The sequence below is a fragment of the Lagopus leucura genome, unplaced genomic scaffold, assembly GCF_019238085.1.
Source record: "Lagopus leucura isolate 7727_CA_CO unplaced genomic scaffold, USGS_WTPT01 Super-Scaffold_100002, whole genome shotgun sequence".
NCBI classification, from domain to species: Eukaryota; Metazoa; Chordata; class Aves; order Galliformes; family Phasianidae; genus Lagopus; species Lagopus leucura.
Window position 1 is genome coordinate 47,307,033 of NW_024962263.1, and position 11,983 is coordinate 47,319,015.

General features: G+C 39.4%; 1 protein-coding gene across 1 annotated transcript in view; it reads right to left on the reverse strand.

Moving 5' to 3' along the window:
• CHST9 (carbohydrate sulfotransferase 9) overlaps positions 1-7,801 on the reverse strand; it is an 80,600-nt gene extending 72,799 nt beyond the window's left edge. The window contains exon 1 of the mRNA XM_042869870.1: positions 7,622-7,801. Coding sequence (XP_042725804.1) covers positions 7,622-7,721 — 100 coding nt within the window. The 5' untranslated portion in view covers positions 7,722-7,801. The remainder of the gene's footprint in view (positions 1-7,621) is intronic.
• Between the last annotated feature and the right edge of the window lie 4,182 nt (positions 7,802-11,983).

The window sequence follows — 11,983 nt, forward strand, 5'->3', positions numbered from 1 at the left end:
AAAGTCTTTGCCAAGAGACAAGTATTTCCCCTTGCTATCTCCATTTGTCAGGAAGAAACTCATTTTCCTAAACCCATGGATTCCTTTACACATACACATAAAAATTAAAGCAATAGGTAAGGCATCAGAAACCACATGCAAAATCCAAAGTATTCTAATTATGTTAGCACTCAAAGGAAAGACAAAATTGCTAGGAAAAACTTCAGAGTCATCTTTGGGGGCCAAGCTTCAAGGCACCAAAGAACAACTGGGTAATGAGAGAAGTAAACAAGTCACAGTACCCCTAGCAAGATGAAGTGCCAAGCAGTGAGGGACAAATTTCTATTTGCTTCCAGGTATCACACAGTTTTGCTAGATATCAATGACGGTCTTGGACTTTGTTATGATGGGGAAGTATGGTGAAGAAAAATCATTTTTAGTTGATATGAGTTGTACTGGAAGGAATACAAGTTCTTAAAGACCAACTGAAGCAGATCATATTTCCCAAGCTGAAAAACACTATACCCTCTTGCTGCCAGGAAGGTTGCTACTGCTCATCTTCACTAAATCAGGATCAAATCAGTCAAAATCCATACTAAACGATGTGCCTGATATTTTACCCTCTATGAAGTTAAGCTGATGAGTGCCTGAAAATAACGTTATCTTTATACGGAGTAACACTTTAAATACAGAATATTCTGCAATCCTTAATTAATGAATATTTACAGTCTTAGAGCCTTTAAGCTGATTTGCTTTCTGACGCTGATTTTCTATAGAAAAGAATGCACTTCAGAGTTTTGGGGTTGGTTTTATTTCTGGACTTATCATAGTATCAGAATCATATAACAGTTTGGGTTGGAAGGGACCTCAAGGATCATCAGGTTCCTACACACCATGCCATAAGCAGGATTGCCAATCACTAGATCAAGTACTAGATCAGGTTGCCTAGGCTCCATCCAACCTGGTTTTGAACACCTCCAGAGATGAGGCATCCAAAATCTCTCTGGGCAGCCTGTTCCAGCAGCTCACTTCCCTCTCGGTGGAAATCTTCCCCCAATATCTAATTTAAATCTTCTCTGCTTTACATTAAAACCACTTCTCCTTGTCCTATTACTATATACTCATGTGAAAAAAGTTGTCATGTTTATAAGCTCCCTTTAAATACAGAAAGGTCATAATAAGGTCTACCCACAGCCTTCTCTTCTCCAGACAGGACAAGCCCTCTCTCCTTCATCCTGTCTTTATAGGAGAGGTGCTCCAGCCTTCTGATCATCTTCATGGCTCTCCTCTGAAGCCTCTCCAAAGGCTCATCCTTCCTGCTGGGGGCCCCAGACCCAGGTGCAGCACTCCAGACAGGGCATCATGCAGGCAGAGTAAAGATGGACAATCCCCTCCCTCATCCTGCTGGCCATTCCTCTTCTAATAGAACCTAGGATACCATTGGCCTTTCAGCATACAAGTGCACTGATGGCTCGTGTTAATTTTTTCATGTACCAGGACCCTTTAGTCCTCGTCAGCAGGGTAGCAGGGCTACTCTCACAAAGTTCTTCTCCCAGTCTGTATATGTCTGGAATTACCCCGACCCAAGTACAAAACCTTGCCCTTTGCTTTGCTGTACCTCACTAGGTTCACAAGGGCCTACCTTTCAAGTTTATCAAGGTCCTTCTGCTGTATCAGTTGCACCACTCAGCTTGGTGCCATCAGCAAAGTTGCTGAGGATGCACTGAATCTCATCAACTATGTTGTCAATGAAGATGTTAGAGTACCTGCCCCAAGACAGACACCTGGTGGACACCACCTGTCTTTATGTCCAGGTGAAGACTGGTGACATGGACCATAACCTCCTCACTGTGACCATCTAATCAATTCTTTATCCACCAAATGGTCTATCTTTCAAATCCATCTCTCTCCAGTTTCTCAACTGAAGGATGTGGTGAGGGTCCATGTCAAAGACCTGACCCTGCAGAAGTCCAAGTAGATGACATCAGCTGCCTGCCTTTTATCCACTGATACCATCACAGCCACCAGCTTGGTCAGGTACAACCTTCTCTTGGTGAAGCCAGCCTGTCTTGGATAACCCACTCGTCCTTCATGCACTTTAACACGCCTTCCAGGAGGATGTATTCCTGGATCATTCCAGGTGCAGAAGCGAGGCTCACCAGCCCGTAGCTCCCCAGCTCCTCCCTTCCCACTTTCTTATGAGAAACTTCAAGAACAATAAAATCATTCACCAACCAGCATTTACTGATCCTAATCAATCATTCTTATTTCTTTCTTCAAGCCAGTAATGAGGAAAATATGTAGAGAAGACAATATATTCTAATAAGAAGGGTAAATACTGAACACATGCTGTCTCACTGATCGCTAAGCACTGTAAACAAGGAAAATTTGCTTTGTCATACTGGTGACATTCTCCTGCTGTTAATGTCTCATGCAAACTACCCAAGGTTTCTACAACAAATATTTAAAAGGTACTAAACCAACTAGATTATCCATGATTAATACAGGTTATTGAGCACTTTCTCATTTACAGTCAGACTCTCCAACAAAGCTTCGATTTTTCTGTAAATGTTTGCCTCTGTAAGTCATTACATATGAACTATCCTTTAAGCCATAATCTTGCTCCATTTGGGTGAAGTTTAAATAAAAAGATATAAAAAAAAAAATCAGCTGCACAAAGACTAAATGGTACCATGTATTGCACACATTCACACGCACACACAACTGCTACTTAGTATGTCAAGACATGGAAGAAATTTCATAGACTCAAAGTATCTCAATGAGTTACCAAATGACCCAAGAGATCTTGAGCTACCAAGGCTAGGAAGGAAAGCAACGAAAAAAAAGCTCACCTTCATGCTGAGTAGCACAGATACGGTCTGGATAGCTACCAAGAGCAGACTGAAGTGACACAATTCATGCTGTTTTATCAGATGTCAAATTTTTCTTAGAATGAGATTGTTAATGACAATTTGAGTAAAGCTTCTTCAAATTCTTCATAGAAATAAATGCATCAGCCTAAGGAATGGGAATGCAGTCAGAGTGATGAGCCTACTCAGCAGCTCAAAGGGCAAAATGTTCCAGTGTCAGAAAAGTAAGCAGGCTGCTGAAAATTGCCTAGTCACTCATATAGTACTGCAAAAAATTGTAGGCAAATTCAAAAGAAATGTAGTGACACTTATGCCCTGCAAAGGAAGAAGAAAGCACGTACGAGTAAACCAACATTCTAAGGCGAAACAGCTGCTGAGAAAAAGAAGAGGCAGACTTTCCTACCCTCAGGAGCTAGATACCTATGGGGTGATAAGGACAGCACAGCATTTCTCCAGATGAGTTAGCAGTCATACTGCACCTCATGAAACACTGAAATAGTTCCAGATAAGCATGAAGTTAATAAGCACACTCCACAACAATGAATTCCAATACATTTACTGGAAAAAGAAAGAAAACAAAGCACTCATCACATAAGTCTACTCACAAAAATATTCAATGATAATTTTGTATTAGCCAATCACAGTAAATCATATGAGCCTCCAAAAACATAAGCCTTCAAAGTACAATACCAGAAACCTATCTTAAAAATATATTCACATCTATAACATAGCTGGGTTAAAACACAAGTGTCCTATGCACACTCACACATCTTAATTGAAGAGATTCATAATACAAAATTCTACCTCAGTTCTGGAAGACCCATTAGTTTGCTTCCCCTGTTTGAGATTACACCGCTGGAAATTATTAAGCATGGAACAAATAGTAGCTGCTTTTTTTTTTTTTTTTTTTTTAAAAAAAAAAACAACAAAAAAAAAACAACAGTGACACAGTATTTAATGCCCCTAGTGAAGAGCATAAAACAGTATAGAGAACTGTCCAGTAAATCAGTAGCACTTGGTTGATTTCATTTCTGACTATGAACATATATGAATAAATATTTGCATTTATGTTGTAGGCAGAACACACGAGTACATTTTACACTACCAATGTTGATGTCAGTGATGTTAGCCTGGTAAAATACGTAGGCGTTGATGCCCATATCCCCAATTGCCCTTGACATGTCTGTTTCCTACCATGCAAGGAGGTGAACTGATGACATCCAGCAGAATAGGCTCTGACATCCAAGTATGGATTTATCATCCTGTCTCTACACACTCCATGCACAAAGACAAACCAAGATACTCATCTCTTATCACAGTTCACTAATGTCTCTCTAAAAAGCCAGAAAGGACCATTATAGAGCTAGGAGCTGCTTTTCAGAATGATTTTTTTTCTTTTTTTTTTTTTATAAAAGGGATAGAGATGACAACCATGATTAAAATTAACCTGAGGAGCACAAGCATTGCAGGAGGGAGCGGAAGACATGGCATTCCTGTGCTGAGTCAAACCTTAACTACTTTCTGCTTCACCAACCAAACGCAAACACGATAGTTATCTGTCTTGAGCAGGGCACCACAGAAGTGGAAAACAGTTCCAACTACAACAAAAATTTGTCTTTACAGACTCATGGCATAGCAACCAAGAAGCACAAGGAACATTTTTCATTTCTCAGTAGAATATCAAATCGAATAGTTGCAGATTAAAAGTATAGCTATCTTACAGCTGTGCAACTAATGACACAGTTAAAAGACAATATAAAATCCTTATATAGATACTTGTCAATTTGTGCTTCTCCAGACAGCTCATCCCCAAAAATGCCACAGTTCACAAAAAAAATGTTTGTCAGTATGGAAAACACAGCAGAAAAGAGTGGAAAGTGCCCATAAACCAAGGCATAATGTGAATACAGAAATACATTTCATTTCATAGCAAATTTAAGCAGCACCAAGGAAAGGAGGAGAAAATCATTAGAGAATTGTGCTGTAGAATACTTAGAAGAGGTACAGGTGTTTGAAATAAATCAGAATAGTTCTCTACATTCTAAATTAGAAGAGAAACAACCAAGACCAGACACCAAAGAATGACTTTTTTTTTCCATGTACTTTCTGATGTGCTTGACCTGTCTACTGCAAAGAATGCCAAAATTCATTGTTTGGATTCTGATGAAGTGCTGTCAGAACAAGAGTCCATTGACACAAAAGGGTACAAAACTGCAATCATATTTTAAGCTACCGAATGTGTTATTTTCTGATAGTTCCTATTTTATTATTGAAATACATACATACATAATTTCCATGTGAAAACAAGAAAAAGACTCTCTATGAAAATTACGGCAATATAATCAATGAGAAAATTCTCAAAGAAAGCATCTGTTTGCCCCAAAGAACACAGTATCTTCCAATTTGCCCTTTATTTTTTCCTATTTCTTCTTAACAGTCATACATACAGAGAAAAGGAAAGTGAGTTTGTACAGGAGGAGAACAGAAATAGTAATAGTGAGCACAGCACAGAAAGAAAGGTTAACTACAGGACAAAGGATGGAAGGAATGTAAAGAATGTCAGCAAGTAAATAAATCAATAATCTACAGACATCATCTACATTCCTGAACTACCTTGAAAGCAAAGATGTCTGCCATTAACATTCTCAAGAATAGCACGGATTTTTCAAGGAAGACTCACTCTGTAAGATCTGCTTCTGTCAATACACTCTTGTCAACACTTGATTACATGGGAGCCTTTCCAAAGGGATCCTATACTACTAACAGTTTTGTTAAAATACGCTTGTAAATACATTAGTGGGATTCACAGGGTTGTTTTCTGGGGCCAGATCTCTTTAACGTTTTCATCAATGACTTTGACACAGGACTAACATGCGTACTAAGTAAGTTTGTGGATAATACTGAACCGGGAGATGTAGACTTTCCTTAGAGTAGTGAGGCCCTGCACTTGACAGATTTAGGGGTTGGGCAATCACCAACTGCATGAAGTTCAGTAAGAGCAAGTGCTGGATTCTATACCTGGGACATGGCAATCCTGGATTTACATACAGACTGGGGGATGAGAGGTTGGTTATCATTTGTATGGAACAGGATTTAGGAGTTCTGGCTGATGGCAAGCTGAGCCCAGGTTAGCAGTGTGCCCTAGTAGCCCAAAGTGCCAACCACATCTCGGGGTGCATTAGGCTCAGCACTGCAAGTGAGTGAGGGGAAGCATTGTTCTGCTCTGTGCTGCGTGGCCTCACCTCAAGCACTGGGTGCAAGTCAGCATGTCACAATATAAGGACAAAAACTATTAGAGAACATCTGAAGGAAGGCACAAAGATACTGAACGGCCTGGAGAGCAAGACAAGCGGAGGCTTTTTTGTTCAGCCTGGAGAAGAGGAGGCTGAGGAGAAGCCTCTTGGCAACCTGCTGCTCCTCACGAGGGGAATGGAGGGGCAGCTCTGCTCTCTTGTGACAGCAATTGGACCCAAAGGAATGGCATGGAGCTGTGTCAGGGGAGGTTTAGAATGGGGTTTAGAAAAAATTTCTTCACCAACAGGGTGGTGGGCATGGAACAGGCTCCTGAGAGCAGTAGTCGCGGCACCAAGCTGCCAGAGTTTAAGTGCTTGGACAGTGCTCTCAGACATAGGGTTTGAATTTTGGGTGGTCTTGCACAGACTCTATGGGGATTCCCTCCAACTCCAGATATTTAATGGTTTTATGATCAGCCCAGAAACATTAAAAGCGAACAAAATTGTGACCACTGCACTCTGTTGAAACACTCAAAATCAACATCAAGTAACTGCAGGAATAATGCATTAGAAATCCTCAGCTATCCTTCCCTGAACTAAGCAGAATTACCTTACCAGAGCCTACCAGCCCATGCCAAATAAAAACACAGATCAATGAAACCAAAAGACTAATGTGGTTCTACGAACATCTCTCTTCACAATATTATCAGTATATTTTAAAGAAATATTTTTTACAGGGGAAATAGAAGTTAAGCAACAGAGGCAAGAGGACATAATAGGCAGTACTTTTTAACTAGCTGGGAACAGACCATATTTTTAGGGAGGGAGAAAGAAAAACAATTATCATGGCATACTGTGCTACAAAAGAGGTGTATTGGCAAAGTGAAACAGTGGGTGATGAGGATGTCACAAATATCCACCCCATACACACTTCAGGGTGCTTACTTTAGATTAACTGAGCATGTACTAGGGGCTGAGGAGAAAGCTGACAGAAAATCAACTGAGTAACGTAACCCAGAGCCAGTATCAATACACATTTAGCTGAAGTTGCAACATGACTGATGTGACATATGACAAAGGTTCACAAAACCAGTATCTAAGTATCTCTAGCAATAACAACACTGGGATGGGATGATTCCTTATGAGTGTTGTCACCATTTTTGTTCACATTAGAGTACTGCTTTTCCACACAACATAAATGTATAAAAAGCACACACCCACAAAATCATCAAACAAAATTTCAGAAGTGGACTTGGCTTTGAATATACACAATATGCTTTCATAACACTTATTTTTGCAAATGAAACAGATATGATTAGGTTCCTAGGGGGCCTCTTCTCATGTATGTATGAAATATTTTATTAAAACAAATCTGTCAATGTCATTCTACTGCCACACAGGGGGGACTTCTTTGAGTTTTCCACAGTTACTTAATGGACTTCCCAAACACCTTTTAAGCCATGGATGCAATCATTTTATCAAAAACTAACAAACAAAATATACACCACAAGAAATCCACAACCCAGAAGCCTACTGTACCTGTATTCTGTTCTTCAGTCCAGGCCTGCAGATACATGAAGAGGAGTAGACCAGCTACTCCAAACATCAGTAGTGACACAAAGACTTGTCGTAGTTTCATGACCCTAATAGAGGGCTACTTCTCAGCTTTCAGAAAAATGCATGGCTCATTTTTTCTGAGTCCTCAGTGTACCTGCATCTTCTTCAGTGCCTTCTCCAGACTCTGACCTGGAATAATAACAGATGCAGTCAGTTCTTATGTTACATGTTATTCTCCACCAAAGACTCTGTAAACAGCATACTGTATACAAGCTGCAGCTCTTACAAGCTATTATTTCCAACACGTAGGTTTTTGTTGATGTTCCTGAAAATATTTCTGTCCCATATGGGATTCAAACAGAATTGTCAAAGTACCTGCAGCCACCACCCCACCTCCACATTGCTCATCATCATCCGCTGCTGTAATGGAGGGAGTTAATGCCCTGATGAGATGCCTGGGAAATTTATTGCTTAGCTTTTCACCCAGCTATATTATGTGACATGGAAAAGACTTGGGTACTTCATTCTTGCCTTAACTTCATTGGAAACATGATCTTGCCAAGAAGAAGTAATTTAGCTAGTCCTGTATGCCTGATACAAAAGGGCCATAAACTCAGTTTATAATAGAATATAGAAGGCACTGCAGAATATCAGAAACAACTCATTAACTTGATTCAGAACATGTTTAGTTTGAAGGCAGGTTACTAGAAGCTCAAGAGCAGTTGTTAAAATTAGGCTGCAAAGCAGGAAGTAAAAATAAATTGAAATGCAACACAATAGGACACTCTTGTAATGTAAATATCTGATAGAAGTATGCTGTAAACAGCAAACAACGTAATGAAAAAGCTTGAGCTTCTAAATGAAGATGAGATACTGAAAAAATACTGGAAATAGATATTAAAAGAACTGAACTGAAGCACATGTACATTCAAATAAACAGAAAAATAAAATATGGGCACTTAACAGTTATTCTGAAGTGTTAGAGTATGGTGCATTCCACAAGAAAAGTTCTTATTTCTAAATAACTCAGCACTCTTACATCTATAATGGATGGGCCTCCCATTAAAAATGGCTGCAGAATAAAGAGAGTTAACAATGTTTTCTTAGAGACAAAGGATTTCGGAAAGAGCAAAACAGCATTCATGACTTCAGAGTATTTTCTCTCCTTCCAGTTCTGCCATTAAAATTATACAGTACTTTGTGAAGCAGAAACTTGCCTGCAGAAAGTAAATCAAAGCTCCAAGTATATATCACTTTACATGCAATTTTTCTGTATAAGACAGATTGCTAGGCATTAAGAGAACATAAATGCTCTGTATGAAGTCTTTTTTTTTGTATGGTCAAAGTACTTTGTTTGAACCTGGGACATTGTAGGCAAGTTAATAGTTGCTTTATTCCATACAGTTCTTTCCACCTTCCTTCTGCAGAGATGCAATTTTCTCCACATAATATACCTGTTTGCAACTATTACAATACACAGTATTTGAAGGAAGTAGTGAAAACTGGGCAAAAGCAAAGAAAATTCTTTAGGGAATTGTTTGTCAAATGCCTTTGGAAAAAGCGGTAGTCGTGGAGCCTCCTTCCAACCCACTCTTCTTTACCTGGTACTACTCTGACCTCTTCCTACAGCACCCTCAGCATTCTCAGACCTGCAGTCATCCTCATTTAGGTTTACCCAGGACTCCACTCCCAACCTTTGCACCTGGCATCAGTCTTGTAGCAACTACACTGCTTACACACCTTCAGAAATCCCTCTGCTGATGAGGAAGTGACTTCCCAGCAATAAGCAATGCTTTAAGAGCCTTCAGTTAAAGGAACAAGGAATACAAAACCCTTCTGTTTCTCTATAGACAAAAACTACATTGTTCCTGTAACAGGACATTGACAGCATCTGGATTAGGGAGGGAAAAAAAAAAATAAAAGAAAGTAGGACCTGTACGTCTGAATGAGCATCTCTGAAAGAAAATGCAGGCACCTAAAAGTGGAAATCCACCTCAATCACAGCTCAATGCAGCACCACCTGCAATCTATGCATTATTAACATTTGGATGCACAGTAAAAATCAGGAGCAGTACTGAACAATTAATCTGTTAAAAATAAATAGATGTTTTTTTTCTAGGGTAGTTTCTGTTTTGAGAGGGTAAAAATTTGTAAAACACACTTTTATATGTAACTATCTCTATATATTGTGTATATACACATACATGCTACAAAGGAAAGGTAAGCACAGAAAGAAAAATAAATTTACTCCACCATCAGTCATTACAATTATCTTTGTATCAAGTTTTCATTCTATTTGCAATTAGTTCAATTTATTTAATTTATATAAAACTGTAGAATTTGTTTATGCATTGTCTAAGTTTTAAGACTACCTTTAAATAAGAATAGTTATTTCAGCATTGGTTAGAAACATATCAAATCCACACAATTCAAAGCTACTCTGCTACCTTACAGTATTTTGAAGGCCTTTCAGCTTGAATAACCAGTTTAATTTATTTAATACGGTAATTTGTAACTCATATATGAAAAAATGATAGCAGCATTAAAGAAGGCTGTATCTTAAAGTCTACTAGTAGAACGTGAAAAATGGCCACACAACTCTGACAAATTTGCTCCTTCAGCATTAAAAAACCATGGTCATGGATAACACTCCCTGGCATCCTGGCAAAGAGAGAATATCTGCAAATATTCTTTCATCAAGATAAATGCTCCCCTGTGGCTGAGAGAGAGCAACAAACAAGTAATTACTTTCAACCTAAGTATTTTCAAAAGAGATTAGTCCTATCCACATGAAGCTCCAGTATCCCAGTTAGGCTGTAGATCTTACTTCCTTCACTCCTAGTCCTGGCTCTACTGGATGACAACTTGACCTGCTGGGTAGAATGCTTACTCCAGGGAAGTTAATACAATCTAAGAAACTGCTGTTCCTTTTCTCCTATGCTAAGATCGACTCTTACTTTAGCTTAGCCATTCCTACCACTTTTGGAAGTGTGGACCCCAATGTACTACCTCTTTTAACTTGCACTTCCACAGGGCAACATTTTATGCATGTTCTGACTGTTTGAGATAACTTGATATATACCGTTCTTAATTGCTCTACAGAGACAGGGAATGCAGCAGACAGAAACACTACACATTTCTGTTGGCAACACAGAGTGCTTTGCAGCAAAAATTAAGAAAAAAAACTTGGTAAGCTTATAGGCAATTTTACTTCTGAGGCTAAATTTCTTAGTTCTATTGTCAAATTTAACAGAATTTGGATTCCTGAAACCCTTAATGTAACATCCCTGCATTTTCCCCTTTCATGTTTCAAGTCCAGCTGAAAGGTATAAATTCCTGTATGCGGCCAACACAAACAAATGAAAGAGCACAAACACAAAAAAGAGGAAGAGTTCATTTCCCTGTTTTGGCATGCTTCTTACATCACCCACTTTGCTCCACCTGGCAAGCAAACACCTGCAGATGAAGTGAGGCATCTCCAGCACTCAAGTAGCTCTCTGCTATTTCAGATCAATGCCAGCAGGCATTGGTAACAGAGCATTTGGCTTAGTACTTCCTTGCCACTATTCCACCCACCATCACATGGTTCTGAAATCAGAGACACAGAAATAATAGATCACCTCACAGATGATTTACCTTTTTTAATTCCCCTCCATTTTTTTTTCCCTTTACCTGAAAAAGATCATCAAATCAGTGGTTAGTTAACCAGCCAAAAACTGGTAAAAAGCTAGATGCTCTTTTTAATGGTCAAAGCATTCATAACACTGTGGGTTACCACAAATTCCCACCCACTCAGCATCTCCCTAGGCACACCTGAATTAATAAAAGGAAAACAAGAAAGAACACACAAAGGCACAACCCTTCACAGCCCACCCACATTTTCTTCTTCCTTCTTTCCTTTCCACCCAGAAGCAGCAGCCCTTTTTCATAGAGCATCATGACAGAAAATTTTGCACCAAGGAACGTCCTGCTGGACAACCATCCAGGCTGCTTTCAGCACAATCAGCAAAAGGAGAGGAGGGTATCTTCTCACCTCACTGCTCCCCATCCTCCCTCACTTCTCATGTTAACCTGTGTGTGTACTTGACATGCATCCTCTAGGATCATCTTTCCACTCCCCACACCCCATTCATCTGGCTTCACAACAACAAACAAAAGGTACAGCCTCAGCTCTTAACAGTGCTTGCACAGTTCCTTGTATCAGGCAGTGCTATCCCTCATTCTAGTTTGTCCCAGAGGCTACTAGGAATAAATATTCAGCATTTGCTCTTCTCTCTCTCTCCAACAAGTTACGCAGAGTATTATGGCTGCGTGAAGTCAAAGTCCTTACAGAAGCTTGGATTA